The sequence below is a fragment of the Rhopilema esculentum genome, chromosome 15 (genome assembly GCF_057945365.1).
Source record: "Rhopilema esculentum isolate cy_ngs chromosome 15, ASM5794536v1, whole genome shotgun sequence".
In the NCBI taxonomy this organism is placed as follows: domain Eukaryota; kingdom Metazoa; phylum Cnidaria; class Scyphozoa; order Rhizostomeae; family Rhizostomatidae; genus Rhopilema; species Rhopilema esculentum.
The window spans coordinates 4,369,579-4,397,359 of record NC_142829.1 but is presented as its reverse complement, the minus strand read 5'-3'; the positions used below and the strand labels follow the sequence as shown (position 1 = coordinate 4,397,359).

The 27,781-nt window shown below is 36.1% G+C and overlaps 3 protein-coding genes across 7 annotated transcripts; 2 read left to right on the top strand and 1 right to left on the bottom strand.

The window, feature by feature from the left end:
• Window positions 1-147: 147 nt before the first annotated feature.
• LOC135685186 (uncharacterized) lies at window positions 148-8,694 on the top strand. Its single transcript, XM_065201025.2, has 2 exons — window positions 148-419; window positions 6,313-8,694. The coding sequence occupies exon 2, from the start codon at window positions 6,365-6,367 to the stop codon at window positions 7,295-7,297; it is 933 nt and encodes a 310-aa protein (XP_065057097.2). The 5' UTR covers window positions 148-419; window positions 6,313-6,364; the 3' UTR covers window positions 7,298-8,694.
• Window positions 5,222-27,678, bottom strand: LOC135685185 (E3 ubiquitin-protein ligase parkin). 5 transcript variants are annotated; one of them, XM_065201021.2, is made up of 12 exons: window positions 27,382-27,678; window positions 26,427-26,550; window positions 25,775-25,893; window positions 25,114-25,191; window positions 24,627-24,748; window positions 23,487-23,641; window positions 22,703-22,761; window positions 21,724-21,870; window positions 20,095-20,178; window positions 19,693-19,813; window positions 18,845-18,953; window positions 5,222-5,526 (listed from the first exon to the last, which is right to left on the bottom strand). In XM_065201021.2, exons 1-12 carry the CDS (start codon window positions 27,550-27,552, stop codon window positions 5,439-5,441), a joined length of 1,377 nt encoding a protein of 458 aa, XP_065057093.2. In that variant the 5' UTR covers window positions 27,553-27,678; the 3' UTR covers window positions 5,222-5,438. The 5 variants fall into 5 exon arrangements, with proteins under 5 accessions (XP_065057093.2, XP_065057092.2, XP_065057095.2 ...); XM_065201020.2 differs by having other exon boundaries at window positions 5,227-5,526; window positions 22,703-22,764; window positions 27,382-27,558; XM_065201023.2 differs by lacking the exon at window positions 5,222-5,526 and adding an exon at window positions 18,396-18,536 and having other exon boundaries at window positions 22,703-22,764.
• LOC135685187 (uncharacterized) lies at window positions 10,846-17,096 on the top strand. The gene is made up of 6 exons (XM_065201027.2): window positions 10,846-10,979; window positions 13,332-13,517; window positions 14,079-14,207; window positions 15,397-15,438; window positions 15,884-16,087; window positions 16,942-17,096. The coding sequence occupies exons 1-6, from the start codon at window positions 10,943-10,945 to the stop codon at window positions 17,094-17,096; spliced, it is 753 nt and encodes a 250-aa protein (XP_065057099.2). The 5' UTR covers window positions 10,846-10,942.
• Window positions 27,679-27,781: the final 103 nt, after the last annotated feature.

Genomic DNA, 27,781 nt, shown 5'->3' with positions numbered 1-27,781 from the left:
AGATGCGGCACTTTGGTGCACAAAAGTAACTGGATCTCAGTCCTAAGTATCACATGAAAAGATTGGTCTTTGAATGAGTGTATTTTGCTCTTTTTCCATTGGTTAAGGACAGCCAGTCGATAAAATTATCAAAAACACTATAACAGGAATGAGTAACTTTTAAAAAATATATATTGATGGAAATGTGTAATTACTCTTCAATTTGCACCAGCTGCAGAGCAGCGCAGGTTTCATAAATCAAGCCTTTGCTTGTCGATCAAACTGTTTTTCAGCTGGCCCTTATTTTCTCGAAGACTTGAGCTTTACTTCCATCATAGGCAGGTGCAAAGATGGGAAACGCTTGTGCGATATAAGCAAACGACAGATTTGAGATGCCAGTCGGTTGAAACACCACTGCAAAGGTAAAACAACACAACACAGTGAGTTGATTAGCTTTTAGAATTTGAAAAAATATTCAGTGCTATTAGAACTTTTGCAAACTTGTAAGTAATTCGATTTTATTTTTTGTGTGTGATAAATGTTTTTGATAAATTTTCTATTTTGCAGCACTTCGTAAATTTCATTCGTCTAAAATAAGAAAGGTCTTTCAATTTACACACGGTTTACTTGGACAATTTTTACTCCATTGATTGGATTTAATACGATACATTTCAAACTTTGTGCGTATATCGATCAGGTCATTAGTTTGTTATAAGGTCGAGCGCGTTATAATGTCTTCCAACCTTGTTTGAATAGGTTCCTACTAAAGTCTGCTTTTGCCCTTTTACTGCCTAACTGGTGGAAACAAACAATGAATAAATGCGTTATCAGTTGGAGAACTAGCACCCAAATGACTCGTGGCAGATAATGTGGACTGCAATTGATCTATGCATAAAAACTGCAGTAAATCAATTATTTCAATCTCCATTTAAGCTATTTCAGTCGTTTTATTACATCGTACTGATGTCAAAAAACTGAATACCATGTTAGTTTCTCAAGCTATAGATCGCAATTTGGTAATAGATTCATCTCATTGGACATAGCAAAAGGGGTTTGATCAAAGCGTACAGGTGATTAGCTTTTCGCCCTTTGTCTAACCTGACACGCCACTTCATAAAAAATACAACGGGACATGCAAGGGCGGGACAAGCTGAAAATTACCCCCCGCCCCTCAACACTCTTCACATTTGAAAGAAGGTCATAAGTACATTGCGGTAAAGTTATCGGCAGATGGTAGAGCAAAGCAGGTTGCGGCAATGTTACCCTTAGCGAAAATGTTGCACTTAGCGATAATGTTACGGCAATGTTGCGCTTAGCGGAAATTCAAGTTCAGTTATCCTGTGTATTGCAATCATCGGGCAATTTTCACGGCAACTTGATTCGTAATGGTTATGAAGGGATTGTAAATCGTTTTTGTAAGGGATGTTAAATGTAGCTTTGCAACTTTGATTGAAGCCGCGCAGTTGTCTTTGGAGCCGTTTTTGAAGCCGCGCCGCAATACAAGTACACATTCCTTTGTGCTTAATTATTGAAGTTATGAATGAACTTTAATTTGATTGCATGCAGGCTTGAAGTTAGTGATTTTTTTGTGTTCTCTCTAATGTATCGAATTTTGAAATCGTATTTTTTTAATCCCTGCGGATTATCAAAGTACCCAATAAAATAGGTGTAGTTGGGAAAATCTTTGCATCTGGTTGCGTATAGAAAATAGGATGGTATAGCAACCAGGGCCCCACTTCACGGAAGAAGATAGGGATGCTCTTCACAACCTAATAAATCTATTAAGCAATGCAAATTATCATATGTGTTGGTACTACAGAGATAAATCGTTTGCAAAAGCTACAAAACAGGGCTGCTAGGCTTGTTACAAACTGCAGTTTCGACACACCAAGCCAACCACTTATTAAAAAAACTTGGGTGGAAGAGTATGAAAGAACTAATCGAAACTCCAAAACAATGGTCTTTAAGAGCTTAAAGGAACTTGCTCCTCAATACCTAGGCAATTTGTTAACGAAAAGCTCACAATATGCCACATATAGTTCGCGTAACGCGTAACTGGCCATGGGTTGCCGAAGAAAAGCCTTTCAGCCGACTGCAAACAAGCAACTTGCCTAAGGATCCTTAAAAATCTTATTTAAGGAGTTTTACCTTTTTGTTTTTGTTTTGTTTTGTAATATCAAGCTCATTATTCTACTTTATTTTACATTCTACTATAAACACTGCTTTTATTGTAGATATAAAAGCTCTTTTTAAAAATTAAAAAAATTGTAATTGAGTATGTAATGCAGATGAAGGGCCCTCTTGAAAATCAGCTTCTCTGCTGAAGGGCCACCCTCTCTAAAAAATTTAAAATGAATGAAATGAAATTACATGAAATGAAATGAAAGAGCGGAGGCTTAACAATCACGCCCTCCCGCTGCATAAAAAAATAAAATTAAGTTTATACAAGGTTTCAAGTACTAATCATAGCCGTCCCGATTACACCCGATATCAAGACTTTGTCTCCAACATAGGATGTGAGAAATTATGTTTCAGATTGAAGAAAATCCATCCAATTGTGTTGTATAGGTAAAATTGCTTGAAAGGGTGCATTTTGCAGCAAACTGGAATCACTCAAATTCGAAAATTTCTTGACCTTCTGTGGCAACCATTGTTGCTTCGAATGGAAGATCGCTTCCCTCAAGCGTTTAGAGATAACCTTTGTTTTGACAATAGCTTTATCAGTTTGCGCCCAATTGATTCATGGCTCGAAAAGCGCAAGCGCGTATCAGATCGTCAACCTAGGTTTAACCCACCTCCAGAGTAGGATTAGCTTAACCTAGGTTCAACCCAGGTTAGCTGCGTTTAAACTAAATTTCTAACCCAGGTTATCGTTAACCCAGGTTCAACCCACCTCTTGCACTTCGAAGATCTTGGCCTGGGGTCAACCTAGGTTTAACCCACCTACAGAGTACAAAACCTAGGTTTACACTACCCAATTTCTTAACCAGGTTAACGTTAACCAAAGTTCAACCCAGGTTTAAAGCTGTAGTGTTAACAGGGCATTAGATAGGGTTGGATCCTTTATAACAAAATTGAAAGACCTTAGGCCCAATGGCGTGATAACCACTGGTGTTTTTAACTGTAAAAACTGGCCAGATGACAATAAAAATGTAGAAGGCACTACACATTTGGAAGTGACTTAAACGAAGGCTTAAAGCTTACGCAATGAATCGACCAGCCAATGCATTATTGTCAAAGAGCGAAGAGTTTAATGATTCAATATTCACAAATTAACCCAACCTCTTTTTGGAATCAGGCGTATACTCATCATTTCATGAAAAATGTCATCACGAGGCAGTCTACGGATCGTTAACTTGCAAATTCCATCTCCATCCTTTTTACTTTTGATAAAAAACTTGCAAATTACTTTTGATTAAAAATTAAGTTTCACAAAACATGTCGAAAATTTATGCAAAGGCAAATCAAAAATTGCACGCACTTGCCCGCCTCTCTAATTATACGGACCCTGTCAAATTAAAATTGCTGATGGATGCATTCATTAACTCGCAGTTCAATTACTGTCTCCTTGTATGGGTGTTCCATGACAGGACAATCAATTCTAAAGTAAACAAAATTCGTGAAAGAGCATTGCGAATTGTATGCAAAGATGGTGGAGATAATTTTGTAAATAATTTAAATAGTTCCGTAACCACGCACAAACGCAATCTGCAGTTGCTTATGAGAGAGATTTTCAAATCAAAGAACGATCTCAACCCAACTTTTATGAAAGATATCTTTGCAGAAAGAGATGGCTATTATAGTCTGCGTAGTGTAAATCATTTGCAACTGCCGAAAGTAAGGACGAAAATATATGGCACAGAAAATATTCAGTATAGAGGCTGCCTTTTATGGTCTTCACTTCCAAGTTTTTTGAAAGACTGTAGCACACTTCAAAAATTTAAAGAAAAATAAAACAGTGGAATTGCGATTCATGCACCTGCAGATTGTGTAAAGTTTTTATCAAAGATTTAGGGTTTTTAGATTAATTAATTTTGTCATTTCTGGGTATTGTTTTTCTTTGTAAATTATAATGTATTTTCTTTTAGCTCTAGTTGGCCTTAATTACATGTTATTTTAGCTATTTGAATTATAAAACCAACTTTAAATAAATCGATAATGATAATAATAATAATCCCTTTCAGGCGTCGCAAATAGTAATATGATATAGCAGATGTAAACTCTTTGAGGGATGAACTTAATCAAACAAACTGGGAACGTGAGTTGATGGGGCTTGATATGAACAGGGCTACTGACTACTTTACTAAAATGTTTCTTGGGGCTATGACAAAATATGTTCCCAATTCAGAAGTTGTTAGCAACCCCAGGGAAACGCCAGGATTTACCAACGGGGAAGTTAAAAGGGCCATTCGCAGTAGTGTAGTGGAGGGTTAGGCGGCATAACGCGCTACGATTCCTAAGATGTCTGAGCTGCAGCGTTATACTACCTATCCAAGCAAACAGCAGCATTCTTAATCAGTATCATACTAGATATAAGTACAAATAGTCGATTACTTGATTAGACAAGGTAGCAATAAATTGGTTATGCTTCCAATGATTTCATCAACCACGGGTTCGAATAAATATGAAAGTGATTAAACATTTAAGTCACATGAACATATCGCAATTGCATTTCGGACATTTGCTTATGTAAATTGGGCCTGTGTAGTTCGAGGATCCTTTTGTTCGTGATTGTACGCAGTAACGTAGGAAGGACATTGTTCAATGGTCAAAATAGAAACAAAGTTCATAATATACATAAATATTTAGATATACTCATATATACTAATATCCGAAAACGAAACAAATAAGAAAAGTGATAGATCATTGCATATATCACTAGGATGAGATGCATAAGTATAACGCTAACAGTAAAATGTTCAATGCAGAGATGTCGTAAAAAGCACAAAATGTGATAATTTTCTGAAAAACACGAATGAAACGCTGTTATTTTTACACTTTCGCGTTATACTTGCTAAAAATTTACGACTAAACCATTGGCCATTCGTCTAAAGCACGCCTCTGTCGCAATTTCATCAAAAGGGGTAGAAATTCAGAGGATCTAGTAGGAGTAAAAGAAGCCGGTCGGGTAGCGACAAAAAAGACAGCACCAGCGAAAGAGACATATTACAAGAATCTAGGTAAAATGCTTTGTGATCCTGAGAATCTAATAAAAGTTTACTAGAAAATTTTTAATAAGATACTAAACAGGAAAAAAGCTACTTGTATTCCCCAATTACTAAATAAAGACATATTTTTTTCCAATTTCAAGCAAAAGCAAAGCTATGTAGGGATTACTTATCAAGCAGCTCTCGCTTATTCAAACAGATAGTAGACTCTCAGCCAACTTACCAACGGAAAATAGAATATCCGTTAGAGACTGTGCACATCTTTGGGCATAAAATCACTGACTTGTTTAATCAATTGAATACTGGAAAAGCACATGGCTCCGATGACATATCCATACGTCTGTTGAAATTGTGCACTTTCAAAACAGTTACGTTGTTCCTATTCATAAGAAAGGTAATCGTCAAGTTAAATCCAACTAAATGCCTATATCACTCCTGTCAATTTGGGGAAAGGTGGTTGAAAAAATTTTGTTTGATCGTGATAAAGAATTAAAGAATGCATGGGGTGGGATCCATCTCATAGTGGGTTCCACCTACAATCTTGGCAAAAAATAGCTGAGACTTTTGTTCAAAAAGTGAAGTCACATGTCTTTTTATTATATAACATGCTCTGGTAGCCCACATCCCCTTCCCTCCGATGTCAATGTTGGGTTTTATGATTGCGGTATAACTGGGCATGGCCGCGAGCAGAATTACTCTCATCACAACATTGAATTGGGGGGACGGGGGCTGGATGATTTGAAACTAGCTCAATTTTCTGCGAGTGTCTCAGCATTTTTTGCCAGGGGTGTAGGTGATTCCACTATCAACCAATAAGAACAACAACTCACGACATTACCATGCGGCTTGGAAGATCGCATAGAAACAAGGACTGTCTTTTTGGATACATAAAAAGCATTCGATAGAGTCTAGCACGACGGTCTTTTGTTAAAATTGAGATCTAATGGCATCCATGGGCCATTATATACATTATTACAAAGTCTTTTAATGACAGTGTACAGTTTTTAGGACATCTACAAGGGAGCAGCAATGAGATATTTTTACTGCTCTCTTTTAGGTGTCCTAAGAACTGAAATCTTCATGATCGTATGTGAAACCTAAAATTTCGGAATTTTCCTTGAGCAAACAAATATGAAACGTATCTAAATGAATTCATTCCTCATAGGAGACGACTACGAGTTGTTCTTGCAAAAGTTCTGAAGCACAGGTCATCAATAATGGACTTTAAAGATTGGAGTTGCTACATTGGTTTCCTCATAATCAGCTCAATTGCAGCTGTAGCAAACCTTGCTGAAACTATCTTAGCTTTTTCAAAGAAAGGAAAGAGTGTTGTACGATCAAAGCTCATTCCAAGCCTTGGCATCATTGATCTTCTGACAAGCACACTGCTGGTTGGAGTTGTTCTTGCAAGCTTCCTGCGCACACCCCATGCGAATGAAGGTGGTTCCAATTTCTCGCAAGTGCCTGTAATCATCCTAATTTTTATCCAGCAAGGCCACGTCATTGGCATAACCTGGGAAAGGCATTATGCCACAAAATACCCTTTCAAATTCAAAATTTTAACCGAAAAAATCACCTGGCTGAAAGTGTTCTGCATGTTATGGGTTGCCCCCAGCGTTCTAGGCGTACTCCTAGTAATCGTCAATTTTTGGATATTACCCAGTGTAAGCCTGACAATTTACATCGGATTGGCATTCGGCGCTACGTCCATCTATCTTTTGGTTGCATATTACAGAATCGTCAAAATAAAGAATGCAATTGGTAGAAGGCCTGACATTAGAAATGAACCAGGTGCCAGTCAGTTCGCCAACCCGATACCTTCACAACAACGTCAACATGAAAAACGTCTCGTCATCACCTGCATTGCCATTTCAGTCACATATTGCATCCTATCCCTGCCGGCGATAGTAATCTCAATTACTTTAACAGATGCAAAAATCACTTGTTCCAGTTTTTCTGGATGGATGACTAACATAGCAGCTATTATGTTCGCATTAAATCTGCTATGCGATCCATTGTTTTATTTTTGGTTTGCCTATTACAAAGTGAAACTCCAAGCAACGCCTGTGGTAAATATTGGGATTTTTACCCTCCAAAATGGGGCAGCTAATACTCTCGATGATATTCAACTGCAATCGTCATCTATTTAACTGGGAACGCGGCACGGACGGATTTACCACAGGATGTTGGGGGTGCGACACCAAAGTCCAATCATTATCCAACACCCTCCCCCCAAATCCTTTCCGCTTAAATCCGTCTCTGCTGTCGCTTGAAATAAAAAACAAGTAATAGAGTTGATAAAAAGACAAATATCAACCACGGGGGTGGGGGATACTTCCATAGTAAAGGAACCTGGGGGGATGTGCCTCGAGCAGGGGTATACTTTTTTCGGGTTTCTACCTAGCCAAGGGTATATTTTTTTGGAATTTGGGTTCAACCAAGGGTATCATCTTTGACAACCTTGGTCTATAGAACGTCATTTGAAAGTAGGAATTTCATCATGGCAACCCATTTAGCTTGATTATAAACTAGGAAATGAAACAAACCGACCTTTGAGTTCAAGCCAACAATTTAGAGATACCTGCCAACTCGAATAATTTTGAAATTAATCTAGTCAACGCTATCGTATTTTTAACATTAGTCTAACCAAGGGTAGCATATTTTATAGAAATTAGTCTAATCTAGGGTGCAATTTTTTGTAAAATTAGTCTAATCAACGATACCACTTTCAATATTGTCGCGGCAAACCCCAACACAAAACTTAGCCAAGAACCCCGTGTCAGATAAAAATTCAACTTTACTTACTTACTAAAGATCCTGCTGCATTTGGTACAGAAGAGCATGTATTCTTCAAATCAGTCAAATTTTTCATAAACTAGTTGAGAAATGGCCACATTAGTACAGGCTCATCCTCCATCAAACTGCTGTAAATTGGTTTCCGTTCTGATCTAATCTAACACATTCTGTTGTCTCATCTAATACATTCGTTGTACATAGAAATTTGGAATTATCAGTAGCTGAGTGGCTTGCCACAGGCTGTTGTTCAATTCATTTTACTGTTAGTTGTTGGTGTAGAAAAACTAGATTATCAATCATTGTTAGAGACCAACTTTAAGTAATTTCATACGATATAATTTATGACTTTGAAATCCAAAGCTCCTTTAGGTGGGCGATGAGGATCCCTACATCCATACATAGGTGCCAGGTTACAGCCCCCTTGATGAAAAACTTGCCGCTGTAAGCAGCCTCGCTTTAATCTACCTCTTTTGCATATTCCCTTCACCCCATTCATCCGCTTTTCGAGCTTCACCTTCCTCGACATTGACTCAGCTCATACATATGCATCCAAACGTCCTCTTATTGTTGTTCTCGATCATTTTTCTTTTATGTAAGATTATAAGCGTTATACCTGTATAAAGTATGTGTAAATATTTCGCTCACTGCTATTTGGGTTAGTTAGTGGGAGCTTCGGTTTAGATCGTACGCGTAGCTCTTGTGAAAGCCTCGACTGTACTGCTGATTACACGATATACGTTTGAGAAAAGTCTTTTTGAGTCTGTCTTTGCTTCAAACCTGATTTTGCGTTGAATTACTATCCTGCAACCTGCAACAATTTGGACCCAATTAAGAACGTTACAATTAGTTACAATTTACCGGGCTCTTAACTAGATAGAAACGCTTTTGTTGAAACGTTTCAAACCAAAATCATAATCACGAAGTTATTTGGTCAATAAATGATTTTGATCAAATAAAAGTTTCCGGCTGTAAGATACAGATTTATCCCCACTCCCTCTAAGCAATGTTGGTTGAAAAGACTATTTAAACTAGCTGAAAGAGTTACATTGGATGAATTTTAAGCTTCGAGATTGTTGATATTCAATAATTCTTCGAATGGGAGAGAGGATGCTGCTGCACTTACGCAAAATTCTAGCTATTTTTATAGTTGATAATAATTGTTTACACCTAATAATAAAGTTAACCTTTTCTAAAAAGTAAATCTTTTCTAAATTTCATAGAATGACTTCAATAAAACATTGAAATCTCTAATGATAAAACAAGAAAGTAAAATTTTAATGTAAGGGTTTTTAAAAAATTCCCATCAAGAATGCGAGTCTCATTTGAAATGAAGAATTGAATTGAAGTATCTTCAAAGAAACGTTTGAGACCAGTCACTAAATGTTTATTTAATGCCATACTATACAAAATTGACAGATAGATAATAACCACGGGGGGCGGGGAAGCTGAGGCCTTCCTAATAATTGTAAAACTGTAGTATATTTCTTTTATAACAGTGTACTGAATGAGGAAAACAATGGGCAAACAAAGATAGCGAACCAGCCCGGTAAAGGACACAGCCCGGTTTGGCGTGATAACAGTTCTCACGTGACGACAGGTCCTACAGGCCGAGGGAAAATAGCCCACACAGAAAATTCCCATTCATTTATGCATTGACGACTTTTGTAAGGTAGCTCAAGCCGAGGGGCGATTCACTCTTGCAAATAGCGTACGAGATTTCGCCTAAAACAAAAGAATTTCTGGGGATTTTCAGATAACAGATTTTCTTACGAGTGATTTGCCCCTCGGCGCAAACCCACCAGAGCCTACACTTCTCTGTTATGACTGTAGCTCGCATTTCAATTCCCATATCTACCGTTATCAATGACCATAAAACACCATAAAGTTTTTGGCGATGATTTGACAGGGGCTCTTGATGCAAACACCATTTACATGGATTCCGACATCGGTTGAAAAGAAGGAGGGGCAAAGGAAATTTCAACACCCATAACAAAAGATTTTGTAAAAAGTTCTACTGTTTTGAAAAAAGTGGGGAGTCATGTCCCCCACCCCCTTTATCTGAGGCCCTGTTCTAAAGGAGATCTCAGTTACACTATTTTCTTTCTATAAGAAAAATTTTATAAGAACACGAGCCTCAAAATTGTTCAAAAGTTACAAATAAATTAAGAACAAGCTGAGGCTTAGCTGCTGTAAAATGGCAATTTAAAACAACGTTTCATCCTAAAAAACAAGGATTTTTAGCCATGTGTGAAGATTCAAACTATCTCACTTTGTCGGCAAATGAGGCCTAAACACCTCCCTGGAGCGAAATAGCTAGCAATTGAGCCGCTTACACCCTATAAATTTAAATAAAAAATTAAGATATACTGGTTTTTATAAAAAAAGAGTGTAACAATTCCCTTTTGAAGAACGAAGGAAGAGTGGGGGGTGGGGGTTGCAAAAAATGTGTTATTAAAGCTAGGAGAATACACAATAATAGGATTTTAATTTTGGCTATGAGTTCATTAAGTCAAACTACAGTGTGTACAATTTAAAATTTCTTTGACACATATTTGAAAAGACAACATTATAATAGTATGACTATTATAATACTTTAATATATAAACAGATAAAAAAAAATCAAAAGGGTAGGGAGGAAGAGAGCGCTGCCTCTTTGTTTCCTCTAGATAAGGGTAGGGGGCAGTATAGCCGCATTACGCGAGAGTTACTAACCTGTATAACGGACAGGCGGCTGCAGTGTTACTAACCTGTAAAACTGATTCTTCGATAGTTTATCAGGACTGTATTCAATTGTTGAAAAGGTGTTAACCCGTTAAATACAAACTTCTATATTGAAATTATTCCCATGACGACGAAAACTGAAGGCAAACTTGAGTTTGTGCCGCGTTACTAAACCTCGTTTCGAAGAAAATTTATTTGTAAATGGCCTAGTTTTGATAAAGGAGAATCAGGATGTTCATTGAACGAAAGTATCTTCGTTTGCAAACAAGAAAAGAGTAATGGTGTTACAAAGAGATAACGAAAGTGGCATGCAAGGTGAGAAATTAATCATGTCATCTTTAGAATATCTGGCAGGTTTTGATCATTAACATGTTTATATAGGACAATAAATATCGACGCCGTTGTTTTTTGGTGTTGAATGCCGACGCGATGATAACTGGTGTTGTATTATTTGGATACTGAGCGGGTGATATTTTATATACTTCTAGATATTTCATTAAATGGGTCTTTTTCGTATAAAGAAAGCGATATTCCTATGCAACCGGCTTTCGAAAATGTCCCACGACGGTTTTTCGTTCACACTCTACTCCCACGGTTTTCAGCTTTCCGCGACTTTCCAAAGGTTTTCAGACACACTTGAGGCCATACGCATTTAATTTCGCGAAGTAGGTACCATTATAAAAAACTTTAGTTAGGGTACCATCCGAACAACTTAGTGAAAAATAATGAATAGATTAGATGTATCATCACATATCAAAGTTATTTACTAAAAGTCATAGTTATATTTCAAAACAAGGCAATTGAAATGAAAATATGCAAGAAATCTTGATTTTGTTAAAGAAGTCCGATAGTGATGAAAATTGATAGCATTTATACCCAAAAAATGGACTCCAAATTTTTGTCAGGGTTGAAAAAATTCTTCTTGCTTTAATCCTGCCTGAGTGAGTTTTAAGTATGTTGCCCATCAGATCTGAACCTGATGTCTCCTTATCACATCATTTTGTTTATTTTCTTGGATGTTTTGGCCAAGTTTGACCACTATTGTTGATACATTTCATTATCAATTTCATTATCAACTCTGGTACAAAGCATCTGCACATGCCTTGATTCTCTTGCTTGAAGCTTCATTAGTGAAAAGACTGCTTTTGTCACAACAACACAAATAGGCCTTTATTTTGATATGTCACCTAAACATGCAAATTCATTTGCAATTTTGAAGGAGAAAGAAATAGAAATGTATTTTTCTGATTCAATCTTTCAAGGCAGTCAAAAATTCTATAATGAGTCAAAAATAGTCTCAGCTAGCAACAAAAATTTGCAGTATGAAATTCCGAGTGTTTGAGATACATATATACATTTTGTCTAAAGCCACATATTTGAAAATGGCTTTGAAAAAAGCAAACATTTTACAACATACTAAAAGCTTTTTCGTCTGACACTCCTCAGAGCATAAAACATCAGAAAGGTTTTTTCAAAGCCATTTTCAAATTCTGTACCTCAAATAAATTAACCACATATGTGTGTAGCAAAACTCTTGAAAATGATATTTTCAAGCCAATTTTGGTTACAATCAGCTTTTCAAAAAGATATTTGGTATCAAATGACCAAAATTTTGAGAGATATGGCACTGTGACTGACAGATAAGTTCATTCATGTAAATTCAAGAAAAATAAGCATAAAAGCTGGTTGCATTAACTAAGTATGGAGATAGAAACTTCTGGAAAACTTAAAGCATCAGCATACCTGATCAATTTAGGACAGGTATCTAAATTTTATCTACCTCACTCTCTTTTTGACTGCCAGAAGTGGTTCCACACTGTTGTTCAGTGGCAATCTGAAACTTATGTGTAAAAAATATGAAGAGCCCACATTAAATCAATAGCCACATCCAATGTCAGACTTCAAAGAGACAGAGAAATAAGATTTAATTTTCTTCTAAATTATAATAATATAGACAAGGCAAGAACTCCATTGAGTCTTAAACTTAGCAGGTCTTATTTGAATTATCAGTACAAACAAAAATACCAGAGGCTGTATGGTAGTGCAATCATTTACTTTTGGGTCACAAAACTTAGATGCAAAATATTTGTCAAAATATGCATTAAGTTCTAAATTAAGGAATCAAATTATATGGATAATTTAATCACAGTTGTATGATCAAACATTGCCAATTGTTCCCGAAGTTGAAAAACAAACCAGTTCTGTTTGTTCAATTCTTTAATTATGCATAAATGTCAGCATGGTTGCTGAGAAAAACTCTTATGTTAACAAGTTCTTGCCAACTGTCAAGGTTCCAAAATATCTTCAAAATGAATGGCAGCCAAGGTTTGTAAAGTTGTCTAAACAGGTTCAAGTATACAATGTCCATAATTTTATGTTACAAATGTTAACTTGGATTTTATGTATCACATGGAATCATTATATTTTTTAATATACTTTTATAAATTTTTATGAATTTAAAAGGTGAATTCTCTATTAAAATTTTGGAAATATCCAGGTAGGTTGTTTGCAAGCAGCATTATTTTACCTAAACTTGTTATGATGCAGTCTTTCCTTTTTTCAAACAGCCTTCTCATTTTAATATTTGACATTTTTATATTTAAGATTTGCATCTCAAGACCAATTTACAAAATACAATATTGAATATAGGTACGATTCAAATTTTAGATAACGACAAAAAAGCTGGCAGCAAATTTTTCTACGCAAAGAAGAAGCAGAAATCAGATCCATGGAGCAGTTTTGACAAAGATTTCACAGATGATTCAAAAAAAATTATTGAGAAAGCCAATTATGGTAGCTTGAATGCAAAGAGCTCTAAAGCATCTGAACTGAACTCGCTATCTTTCAATTCAAGTAAGCTGAAAGTTTTTGACCTAAAAATTTTCTTTGCGTTTCAATATTTTCCAGTAGCCTTGTTATGAGTAGGTTTCTTGACATTTTTATTAGGTTAAGGTTCCCAATATGAGTGATATTTGGCATGTTTCATTTGGTCACAATGGGTCTGCTGCTTGTTTGGTGTTGTAGGTTCTTTCATAGTTTGAATGTGAAGGTTACATTGTGAAGAATGTTTGGTCATTAAAAGAAAAATGTGAAGTGACTACCTGGCTCAAATTTTGACATGCAAACCTACATTGCAAGAATTTGTTTCCTCGACAGTAGTTACTAAACCATGTCAGAATTGTAAAATTGTGTACACTTTCGATATTAGTAAAATGGTATGGGCTATATGTTTAAAGAAGCTTTATTAGTCTTAATTGCTATTTGCAAAATCAGTCATAATAACTATCCCAAAATTTTATATTATTTGGATCTACGAGTATATTTGTTTTTTGGAGCTCTGGCTAACCTGTTTAAAATATTTACAAGCTGAATCAGGCCAAACTGTAGTGTTTAACCATTACTAAACTTCAACAGATTTTGATCTTGAGAGTGTTTGGAGTGTCAGAAAGAATGTACCACTGCCATCTAGTAAGAAGCAAGGAAACCAAGTAAATCTACAAACTGGAAATTCCTACTATTCCAGGCATGCTGGGGGTTTCACTGGTAAGTGCTTGCTTATTTTCAGGCTTCAATATGTCTTAATGCTAATGTAGCCAAGAAATACATATTTTTATAGCTGGAATTGGTTGTGTTTGTGGTTGCACCAAATTTTGCTTTGCAACTTCGACTGTAAGCTTAGCCTGATGTTGATGGGGCTAAATTGGATGTCTCATGTTTGAGCCAAAACAGTAAAAGAATGTGCCTAGTTAGATAAGATGCTATTGAGTGTGGGAGGGCCTGTTTACACAAAGTTTTTATCATTAGGAGCAATCTCAGCCATCCTACTAGAGATAAAATTTAACTCATTCTTTTACTGTTCTAGTTGCAAGCTTGGTAAGATTACCTTTCAAAATACAATACAATTGAACAATTTTTAGCCCTGGATTGAAACTCATAAGGTTGTGTGGCAGTTGTTCTCGATGGTCTTATGGCTCCCTCCTGGGCAGCCTGTGGTGTAAATACTAAATTAATATATTTTTACCACAGGTGGTGCTCTTCCTTTAAGAAATTCCTGCATGCAAATCTCCTTTGTTTTTATAAAATCGTCTATTTTTTATTGTTCTCTATTTCTCTCATTACATTTAATTTATTTCATCTTTTGTAACCTGTTGCTGTATCTTAAAAGATTTTTACGTATGGATTTTTAAAAATGAAATGAACTGAACTGAACCGAACATAATTTACGAGTATCACAGTAAAATATGCAATGAGTAACCTAGAGGTTCTTTGTTTAACTGTCTTACTAGCCTGCATAATGAGCTCAATGCTTTATAGGCACAGGTGTACTGCTTTGTTGTGCAGAATAGGAGGGTCCAAAGTTGCAACTTTAATTTTCACAGGTTCAGGGACCATGGAAACAGGGGCTTCAGGGGCTTTAGCCACCCAATCATTTCCAAAATGTAATTGATATCATACCAAAAATCGCCCTGCTCCTGGTATTTAGCATGTTTAGCTCCTAAACGTTTTAGCCCCTTCAATCTGTAATATGCCCTGCGGTCCTTGCACAGGCTTGAGAGCAGTGGCTTTTGCTCTTATGGCATCAAGCATTATATGGCAGACTGGCAAACCTGTATTTGACATTATTAATTATTTATGTGATCGTCAAACTAAGATTGATCTATGTTATATCCATTTAGTTTTAAGCCTATAAATTAGCATACTGATTTGATATTTGTTTAATTTTTCAAACCAGGATCACAACATAATAAAGCTGATGAACAAGCTAGTAAAAATGGTAAGAATATTCGGTCCTAAATTGAAAAAATCAACACTTTTTTGTTAAAGCTGACACTTGAGCATCATAAATCCAAGTTGATACCTCTAATATTTCATGCTGGATTATTATCTTTACAACTCAATTCTTTTGTATCTAAGTCTTGTTCACAGGATTAATTAGGGATCGTACTTCTGTGCATAAAACAAATTGAATGCAACCCAAACCCATTTCAGCAAATTCTTTATGAATGTGTGACTTCTTTGCTATCTGCTCTTGGTGGAGCATTTACTATTAAAATTTTTCTGCGGTAAAGCGCTTCGATTCTTACTGCCGGGTACGCTCTTCTAAAATTGCAGTTCAAGATCGCGCATTTTGAGTGCAACGAGCAGGGATGCGCAAATTTGACAAAATAAGTTAACCATTTATCGCTTCTTGTAAATATTGAGTTCGATTTTTTTCTTAGAGTCAGGCAGTAGCAGTTGGCAGTTAAAGAAATCTGGATTCTCCTATGCAAGACAGAGTTCCCTGAAACGCCAGGCTGACAGTAATGATGACGACGAATTCGATTTTGGTGACACGAAAAGAAAAGGAAATGTCAGAAGCAATGGAAGCCCTTCTAACCAAATGCTGCAAACCTCGTACCAAAAAAGCAGCACAACAACCCAAGGTACTAAGGAAAAATTGTCAGTAATATTCAGCTAGTTCTGTTAACAACGACAGTCTTGCCTACGCTATTTGGTGTATAGGACGGGACGGGACGGTTCTAAGTTGCTACTACGAGTTTAACGCTTAATGCGATCATTAAGCAACTGTTCGGCCTGGCGAGTCTTGACTTCTTGCGAAGCTCGTTGTTCGGTTGTTCTCTTACAGGTTGTTCGGTGTGATTAAAATGTAATTTCTCACTAATCCAGCAAAAAACAAGTCACAGGTTCCGAAACTCATTATAGAAGGGTGGCTAGCTTTACTTGTCATATGATGTGAGAAGTATGAATAGAGTAGACAGATGTGTTCGTTCTTCAATAGGCACCCTTGCCAGTGAGAATTATTGATTTCGGGTTCTCATATTCAAGGCCTACTGTGATTATCAACAGAAACAGGATTGCTCATGCTCCTTTAGTTTAATTGCAATCAGTTTCTGGTCATTTAATTGAAATTGATCAATAAGCCTACCTGAAGAGGTCGAATTCTGTGGAGAGAGGTTTCAGACCCCTGAAGAGGGGAAAATTGTGTTTCAGACCCATACAAAGTGCAATAAAACGGTGCCTTTAGGTTTGTAAAGGTGATCCAACATAATTGTGACAAAACTGGTTAATGGACTCTTGTATAGCTTTCAACAATTTTTTTTACAGTAGGCAATTCGGTTTATTTACTTTTAATTTTTGGCGTTTATTTTAGGCTGCAAGCAGTTAGCTTAAAATTTTCGTATCGTTAACAGTTGAAATGAGATAGTTAACAACAAGTCTTGGGCATTGAAAACTAGGATCGCGTCAAATTTAAATGGCCTTTTTTCTTTTTTTGCAGGGTCTCTTGCAGGCCTGGTCAATCCAGTTAGAAAAGAGTCAGCTCGAACACAAAGAGCACATAAGATGCACGAGGCTTATTTAAGATCTGCTGGTCTAGGGTCGTACTCACAAGCTGGTCAGTTCCACAGCAATATCGATGATGGGATTGGCTGATACGATTTCAATATAAGTGACTATTTTACTTGGAGTTTTATCCAGAAGATGTTTAAGTCAAATTTGGTCATTTAATTAAGTAGATGTATGTACATATGTAGAGTTAGAGAGGCTATTTAATAATGGCGGGTGCCAGGAAAATGGAGAAAGAGACTGGCTAAGCCTATTATAATATAAATGTATTACGAAACCCAGTGTATGTCAGATTGGGATCGCAAAAGTCCTTTGAACTGTTATATTTACACAACAGTTACAATCAGGACCTGCAATTTGTTAATGAATTCCATGCTAGGGGCAAAATTTATAGTAGATAGTAGATAATAAGATCAAATCTAAAAACCATAGAAGATAAAAGGTATCGAGGCAAAAAAGGATAATAAGCGAATTCAGAAAGGTCTTCTGTTACGGAACCCCTTCCATCGTGGAGCGAGCTTTTCTCACAAAATAGGACCATAACCTTACTGTTTTAGGATAAGATGTGTTATTCAGAATGAATCGACGGCTGCCGGGTTTATATGTATCTAAAAATGCCTGCAATAATACATTGCATATCAAGAGAAAATAGGGTTCACATACCCACAAATCTTCACACGATCAACATCATTAGCAATCGTAAGTTTGTCGTGTAAGTGCTACGAAATACGCCATGTTAAAGAAATTTTAGTCGTTTCTTGATTTGCCAGCAAAGCCGGTCTTTGCTTTTGTATAGAAGCTCGTGAATTTTCGCGATTTCATATTCTGTTTGCGTGAGCACAGTGCAGGACTCCTTTGCTGCAAAAGTCAGCCTTCTAATGCGAGACAATTCCCCTCTCAGCAAGTCGCGCTTTATTCGTTAGGGAGAATAAAAACCCAAATCTTATTGACAATCTTGCCCAATTTACGCATAAAGTTTAGATTCAAACTCCTCCCTCTCGACCTTACTTAAGTGCTTTTACATTCGGTTGACATCCTTCATCTCGCGAACAAAGGTTGAGTAATAGACGATTGAATAAGAATTTTGAAGTTTTTCGAGTGGAGGAACACGAGTTTCTAGGTTTTAAATGGACAAGGCCCTTACTAAAGACGAAAATTTGTCAGCGGTTGGCATTCTTCGTTACGGTTCCCTTTAAGATTATAATCGAAGCGTTTTCGAAAGATTCCGTTTGAGTGTTTATTCAAAAGTGCATAAATACGATCAAATGACGTCACCTATAAGATGTTTTAAGATATCTGTGATATATTGTATGATATATTTGATTTTAAACTAGATATCTGTAATCTGTTATTTTGTAATCTTATGTTGAATATCCATGATCTGTTGTAAGATATTTGTAATCTTATGTTGATGTTGGATGTCTGTAATCCGTTGTAAGATTTCATGATCTGATGATATATTGTAACATATCTGTGATGTTAGCTTTCATTTATATCTTCAACCCTTCAGTGCTAGATGCATGTTATCTGCGTAAAAGATTTATCTTGCTTAGGACTATATTTGCCTGAAGAATAAAAACATTGCTTTTATACGTTTTGTCTGACTGGACTCAATAAAAAATGAAACCTTTATAAGCTTTCAATATTGGCTTTTAAGCGATCTATCGGAATTTTACCCCAATATGTTTCTTTTTGGCAAAAAGACTTAACCTATGTTTCTATTTGGCAAAACAACCATAGCTTTCTTTGCATAAGGTTGGGCAGAAATAACTATAGCTTAGTTTAATAAAAATATTCATTGACCATGAACTAAAATAAATTAGCAAATTTAGTACTCAAGTATTCTGAACCAGTGATCTCCTTGACAATTTGAGTTCCATTCAATCCCACAATTCCAGCACCACTGAAATCGGCACCTTTGGCAAGTCATGTGATTACAGCCACCTACCAAATAAACAATCTACAATTATTTTCCAAAAACTATTCAATGGAAAGAGCCTCAAAAAATCACTTTGAGTAACGTCACTTTACTACTCTTCGAAGGTCACTAGTCCAAAGGGCGATGCTCATCTTCTTTAAAATTGGCAGGGAAACTTTGTAGGTTGAGTCTACAGACAATTGCCCAACAGGCAATAGCCCAACGGCACTTGGCCAGAAAATCCTCTTAACATGCAATCCAGAAAATCCTCTCAACATGCAATAACCCAACATGCATTAAGTCAACAAGTACTAGCTCAACTGGCACTGGTCTAAAAAACCGTTAATAGCCCAAAGGCACTGGCCAAGTAGGCATTTGTCTATAAGTCATTCAGCCAACAGACGTTAGCCAAAAAGACATTTGGCCAAAAAGCAACGGTCAAATAGGCACTAGCCGAGCATACAGAGTGACAAATTAGACAAAACGTTTCCAGCACAATTTCCAGATTGATGGGTTAGCGGTCAGACAAATCTTCGGTGCAAAATTTAATACCGAAAGCATTAGATAGTTCCTAGCACAAAGCTGCCAAAGCATACAGCATTCATAATGTTGATCTTTTCTATCTCAAAGCTGAATGCAATTTAGGACAAAACGCCACCTAATACAGTTATCAATTACTATGTTTTAGACATTTTGTAACAAAAGAGGTTTTTAATCATCAAAATATGAGAACACAATTATATCGAATACTAATGCTTATCTTACCAGCTTTTTCTGTGGCAGATTTGCAGCCTGGACACGGTTTTGTTGTTTCACGGATTACCTTCAAGCATTTCTCCATATCGCGTCGAGATTTTCGTGCATTTTGAGCCAGAACACTATAGTCCTTTTAACGAAAGAAAAGAGCAGAATTTAGACGGATTCAATAAGTAAGGGGCTATAGAGTTTTGGTAGTAAAATATTTTCTCTAGATTAAAGATCTAAGTAAAAAAGACAAAATATGAGACGCTTAAGGGCGTGTGGTGTAATATTTAGAAACAAGGGCAGATGTGAAGCTGGAAAGTAAGGATGCAAGCAACACTGAGATAGCTGTTCGGCAGGTGGAAAGAGCAATTTAAAAAGTTACATCAAGAAGAAAAAAACATCATTAAAAAATTATCAACTAACTGTTGAGATAGCGTCAGTTCCCGTTGTTAACTGATTGCAATCACCATAATGGTACTCTTGGAGGCAATTTCGACAGAACACAAGCTAAAAGTTGAGAATCATATGAATAACTTTAAGCACACAATTTCATATGCAACGCAACATTTTCGACGAAGATCTTTCTAAGAAAATGTTTTACAGTAGGGTGTTTGAAGCTAAAGCTTAGGTCATGAATACTAAAGAGCATTGAAAATGGAGACAATTTAACAAAAAACGACGATAAAAGCGTTCATATGAAGCTCTTGGGAAAAGGTTATAAGGGTGCACTTTCGCCACACTGATAAAGAAAAATGAATTTAGCAAGTAAAAAAGCAGCACTGAAAATACCAATGTGCCGTACAACGCACTTAAGCCTTGCGTAAACAAAATAAAAACTGTTAGCTAAGGCAAAATATCTTGGTCTGATGAAGGATAAAAATATCTTGGCTTGATGGTTGGTTAGCGATTTAAATTAATTCAGCATTGCAGAAGAGTGACATTCAAACCTCAATTTAAACCAGCACTTTTGCCAAGTCGTTCTGATTAAAAGATAGGCTAACATTTTTCAGGATAGCTAAACAGGTAGGTTTAAGATACCCGATATAGGCTACCCGTTAAAAGAACATGAACAATTGGACTAAAGACCCTTGAAGAACAGAATAACCTCAAATAATGTTAAAAACCAGTGCGATAATGAAAATCAAGAGAAATTGCACGAGTTTTTCGATGTAATCAACAGTTTCTTTTCGTTCATATCATGGGAAGGTGAGCAGGGGACGGGGGCATTATATTTTTTGATTGCTTGAGGTAAACATATCTGTTAACATAAACATATCACATGGCAGAGAACTAAGCCGATTATACCATTACTGCCATTAAATTGTTTCGGTATTTTGATGTTAAAGTACAGAGACTGTCACAAAATATATTAATCAGGGTAGGTGAAACGAGATGCAAATATATTGTATATTGCTTTCTTTGAGCAAAAAGCCGTCCTAGCTAATTCATCAGTTAAAAGGAGCTTGACCAGTGTGTTCACATATAATTGCATGAATTCACTTTGAGGCCCTTTTTACATGAAAGCCGAAATGAAACTCAAGCCGACACGAGTTTTCATGCCTGCACGAGTTTTATATCGGGTGTTGTTCTGAGCCACTGTTCTGATACCCTGGGTACCAGAGCCTCATAAATTTGGAGATAAAATATTGTAGACACCTGCGGTGGCAAAGAGTGAGTGCTCAAAGAAATTTTCTATGACTAGTTTCTAATTATATTTCTGAGACTAAATAATGGAGACTCTGTTACCCAGGGTACTGTTCTGTTTCTATAGCGTTGACCGTAATGAAATTCGTGCCGGTGTAATATGCTAATCGGTCCCCCATCCAAAAGTGTCTCCTCCGAGGCGGTATGTGTCTCAATGATTGAATGAAACTGATATGCGTTTCAGAAACTTTTATGAAACAGTAAAAGACTCCTGTATCTTCTTTCTCCGCAACCCACAGCAAGGAAATCACGAACATTTGCGACTTGAACATGGGAGGGGTGGGAGGGGGAAGGGAGGAGTCGTACAGTTAAAAATGTTGGTCTTTACTATGAACTAAGACTACCTACCCCGCAGCCTCCTGATCGCTTTTCACAGACAATTCTACGCAAGCCAAGCTCAGGGAACAGCCCACTGCCACAACCACGCCCAGGGCACAATATCCCGCCACTTTGAATAACGAGGTCCTCCGTTGCGAATCGTTGATAAATTTCGTACTAGAATAAACGGAAATGAAGCCAAACAATAAAAATTGAAAGAAGTGTGAATACAGGGATGACCTACATCTCACAGAAGCGCAAAATTTGTCCAACAATTACGGAAATTTCGCCTTTTTATGCAGTCTTAAATCTTAGTTTTGCTCTCCCCCAAAATTCAATTCCCACTGTCCCAATTTTCATTACATTACTAAAAATCTGTCAAAAACTTCTGACAAATTCAAAATCAAATGCGATTTATAAGAAACAATCCTGGAAGGCTTGGTGGTTCCTTGTTTGTCGTAACAACGAGGTTCGCTTTCAATACGATATGCACACGGCTAGTTTTCTTGTAAGATGTAGAAACAAAAGTAATGTGCAGAAAGAGCATTTTCAGGTTCCATTCAAACAAGGAAGCAGCCTCTTTGATAATACCATGTGAATACCATAGCCTGTTGTAATATGCAAAAAAATGCTTGCCTTTTGCATTTAAACCTGCTGCATGTTAGGGTGGAAATATAAATCAATCAAGGCATTCCCTCTATCAAGACATTACCCCGAAATATGCATTTGCAATGGAAAGTTCATGATTTAAAGACCAAAAGAAAAACAGGAAAATAGGAACTACAAGCATTGATTAGAAATACCAGCAAAGCTCGTGCTTAAATGCGAATTCAACTTCATGTTTTGTTAATTATCATTGGTTGCCCTCTCGTTCATTTTAGAAAAAGCTGTTTTTATAAGAGTGTTTGATAGTCAGATTTTACAATTCACATTTGCTGTATACATTAGTCTTGAAACTTTATGCTAAAGAATTCTCCTAGCAAAAGTGCAAGAAAAATCTTAAATTTACCAGCTCATTCCCAGCCACTCTAAAGTGATGAATATCTTCGACGTATGCACTTTCACAATCTTCTGTCAATTAAAAAGCAAAAAATAGATTTAATCGAGATTAAAACGTGGGAGACGAGATTCCTTAATGTGGAAGAAACATGCTTTTCCAGAAAGGTTACAGGCGATTAACGCTAGAGCTTCAATTATACAATAGCTTAAAAGTACTAATGGAAAAACATAATCGAAAAAACACAACGTCTAAAACGGAGGGTGGGGGGGGGGGGACGGGGCTAGTTTAATTTATAATTAGAAAATGATATCAGAACGGATATGTTTAAATGCCATCAATATTGGTACTTTTTTCTATATTCTTTCAAAATAAGGATAAAAATGATTGTGTCAATAGCAGTAAACAGAAATTTTGAAGTTAAATTAAAAGAAATCAGCTAAGAAACTGTAAATCTTCGAATGAGCGCACGCCCACGCCTATTCGAATAAGCGTCCCATGCCTCAAATGTGAATCCCATCCTTACTTATTAAATGAAAAGTGAGGAGAGTTTTTATAATGATGGCGATGGTATTTGAAAAAGAAGTTTTTTTAAAAATTTCTTCAAGTTACAATCGTGAAATTTAAGGAAAGGTAATTACACTGGCGAGAGGAAGAGAAATTTCTGTGCGCAGTCAATAACCTACTCAAGGGAATGCTTCTTTGCAAAAAGTTGTTGCATGGAGGCCATTAAAAAGTGGCTGTTGCATAAAAATGATATCATTATTTGGTTTATAAAACATTGAAACGAACTAACCTCCACCACCAGGACAGCACAAAGTATATCCAATATGCCTTGGGTGCTCCACATGGATCAACATTCGGTCTCTTATTTTTGACCGGCAAAACATTGAGAAACATGGCAGACACATGGAATGTTTTTCAGCGCAAGGAAATGTCAGAACAGGATCCCTAGAAAGTTTAAAAAACTGTCGACAAATAAGTAAAAAAACCTAATATTAGGGCAAATATACACGAAGCGAATCATATCCCTTTAATTGCGGGAAACATTGCAGAAAATTCTAAATTTTTTAATCTAATCTGTATAAAAAGTTGGAAAAGAAGCTTTTTTGCTGATCGAATTAATAATTTGACTGACAGCATCGAGCAAACAGGTCCTCAGTAACAGGAGCAAAGTCAAAATATTCTTTAGCGGGATTAAGAAGTGATTATTGCCAATGTCTATCTCACTCTTTAAAGGCGTGGTCAAAAGATAAATACTCTTATATTCTGCTTTTATGCGTTTCTGTTTCAAAGCTCATACTTTGACGCCATACTTTGAAAGTTTAACTACTACAGAAATGATAATACGTTACAATTGTTGCGAAAAGGTTACAGGGTGAGTACAAAAATTACTTCTTTTGCCCGGCAAAAGCAGGTACATTGCTCGTACATTGTACGTACGATACAAATAAGAACACTACACTGTTCTCTTTTTCTGTCTACTCAAAACAAAGCAAACGAATAACGATAAAAAATCGAGCTTGAGGCACAAGGCCAAGTAAAATTCTAAGCTGTGACGGAAAAAGCAAATTGATTTACTTCATTCGAGCCTATTTAGATAACTTGAACAATATCTACTATGTGAACGACGTTGCAAAAGAGTTTTCATTTGTTTAATCCCTAGTGTAATTTAGAAATGAAGCAAGACGTTGTCATTTTCAGGGTATTTACGGTATTTTGTTGTACTTTCAAAGTTTCATCGCAAATTTTTTTCTAAAACCTTTCCATCGCTTTATCATTTTGTCTCACCCCCTCCCCACTTACATGGTTATCCCATCAAAGCAACAGTGCCAATATGCACTCAGCAACCTACGTGTCTACCTGGAAACTGCATAATTCAAGGAAAGTTGCAGTGTCATTTATAATTTTACTGTTGAAAAAAAGAATTACTTACAGAATATCCATGCATCCCAGACATGGAGAATTAAATGCATTAGAGCCTACTTGAGGTAAAGGTATTGCCTCATCTCTAGCATCTCCAAGGGCATCATGTCCAGTGCATTTAAAAAAGAACTCCTACGAAATTTGAATACAGAAAACTAGCATTAATTTGACATAAAAAATATAGACTTGGATAATCTTAAAAGTTCTGATTGTGCTGTGTATTTTTCCATGTGTAGTATCATAAACAAAGGAAGTAATGTTTAACTCAGCTTACTAAGAAATTCTTAGATAAAAGCCTAGAGAAGGAAGACAAACTTACCTTTAAGACAATAAAACTTATAAGGTAGAGTTACTTTACTTTGGTAAAGAATCTTTGGATGCTGAAAAAATACCAGAGAAGGTAGACAAGCTTACCTTGTCTTGTGAAATTATAGAAAACAGCAAAGAATATAGAAACCCCAACAAATATTTTACATCAAGACAAAATACAAACTAACAGCAAAATCACAGTCACACTCATTGCAAATGCCTTTTATTATGTTTCTTTTTGTCACATCATGCCATCCCTCAGGACCCTATGGAAGAAGCCAATCAAAGATCTGTATGATCAGAGATACATATTCGAGATATTTTATATAGTCAAGAACAGCAACAGACACCTGTGATAGTACTTAAAGGAGTGAGGAGGTGATGCCCCCAATATTTTGGAGGACAGTAGTGTTTTGTTCTAAAACAATGGGAAATATGATGTCATCTTATCAAAACAATAGACTTGCCCCCTAATACTTGACCAAGTAGGAGTGGCAAAAATTTTGTATAATTTTTGACAATGGATTTAGTGCACCCTCTTAAGAAATCTTATAAACCCATTGTTAAAACCATGAGACATGAAATATGAAGTATGTTAATCTTTTATAATTATTCTGCAAATAAAAATTTATATTCTGTCAACCACTCCTGGTATGGAAAATTTTCAAAGTTAGTAAAATGTTCCACTGGTGCTGGAAATTTAAACACAACATAAAAATATCTTCAAATTATTTTGGACATAAAGATAATTGATTATCTTATCAAATTTAATATTCCAGAAGCTTATATTTGTTTTGAGTTTACTATCAGCAAAACATATTGGGTACAAAAGCAACCAGGTTTACATACCCTTGACAATGTAAAAGCTCCGTCCTTGCAATCCCTGCATCTAACCCTGAGTTTACCAGGATGAGCTTTATTACAAATCAATTTGCAATATACAAAAAATCTTTGACTGCTTCCCCTGCCTACGAAATAATATTGAAAAAGGCAAATTAAAACACAACTTGAAATCAATCACATGACAGCCTTTCTTGGAATAAAAATGCCTTTTGGGTCCACATTGACACTGTGTCTGTTAATTGGTGTGCCCAATACATTTATTTATACCTCATGTATATATCATTGAAATTCTAAGTACACCCTAAGTAAGATTTTTAAACTATAACTATAACAAGCATGCTTAGAAACATTTCAAAACAAACTTAAACCTAAAATTTGACAATCAAATCAAACATGAAATAAGACAAATTTTTACCAAAGAATCTCAGGCCTACACCCTGAGTAATAGCAATCACAATATAATTAAGGGATAAATGAAAATAAACTTTAGGTTGATTATGTTAAATAATGTGATGTTTTATGGTATGGGACATAACAGCCTGGGACTGAAACAAGTGAATGGTAGCATGAAAGAAGTCTAGAAATGGGAAGAATGATCAGAAGTGGAGGACCAACAATGACTTTCTTTTCTTAAACAAACAAATGAAATACAGCCTACTTTGAATATTTTGAGCTTTTTCTACAGTTGCAGGAACAGATGCAGATGAAATACTTGGCTGAACTCCATTATGATGTGTTGTTGCCAGTACATGGATCACTGAATGTTGTCCCAGATCACATTGCTAGATAAAGATGTAATAACAATAAGCACAAAAGTTACTAAATAGGGTTTCAATACAGATATGTATCCCATCTGCAAAGGAGACCCATTTCGCATCAGATGTGTGGCAAAGTAAAACATTTATAAAACCCACAGTTGTATTTTGTGAACCAGTTCTACTGGCTAGCCATCTTTTTTGGATAACTTTATGCTAGAATCTGTGGCAAGCAGGAATCCAAGAAAGCATACTGGATATTTATAACATAATAGAAATGTTTTCAAAGGGTGGTTTGTCTTAAAACAAATACAGAGCGGAGCTTACATGTAAAAGCTATTAATAGCTTATAGCTTTTTCATGTATCAGAAAAATACTTCATGCATATAGAAGCAACAAACCTGAGGTCTAAGCCAAGTATTGATAAAAATGAAGTTCAGGTTGATCATATAATATCATTGAACCCATTTAAGATGTATTTTCTGTAAATCCTTGCAAAGAATTACATTTTTCCTAGACAGACCTCGTAGTTTAAAAAGGATAGGCCTAATGCCTGGCAATGCGACCATCTCATGGCAATAAGCTGGTCCTGAGGATGTCTCAATAAAAACCTTAAAGTTTATCAGAAAAAACAGAGGTTCTTCAGTTCTTAGATATTTGAGGTGTTTCACTGTAGGTTTAAATTCAATCTGACATGTTCAGAGCTAAGTCTAGAGAAGCTATCTTATTGTGCTGCTTTGTCTTTCTTTAAAAAACTATACCAATACAGTTCCTCGTTAAAGCCAGATAAAACTTTTGCTTTATTCAAAAGTAAAGAGATGAACTCATTGAAAAATATATTTAAGAAATTTCACTTACATCAATCGTTAAATTTTCTGGCAGTACTGATCCAGCAAAAACTATCTTTAAATCTTCAATGTCATGCCCAGAGATTTCAGCGAGGTGCTCCTTCAGCTGCCTTACCGACCAGCCCTTTTCGATATCGACAGTCCTGCTTTCACCTACCAGCCGAACATTAATTTTCAGCATTTTAATATAAATAAATTAAAATGATACATCCACGGACAGCTAACGAGCAATTTATACGAGCATGCTTGTCATCTAAACTGATATTGATAAGCTTACCATTTCCTTTTAGCCGCTGCCTGAACCAAAATAAAAACATTAGGGCCAACGAAACGAGGCTACCGGCAGCATTACGTGTTTTTATTGTTGTTTATTCTCGGCGTATTGCGGTGTTTCATATTTGCTACATTTG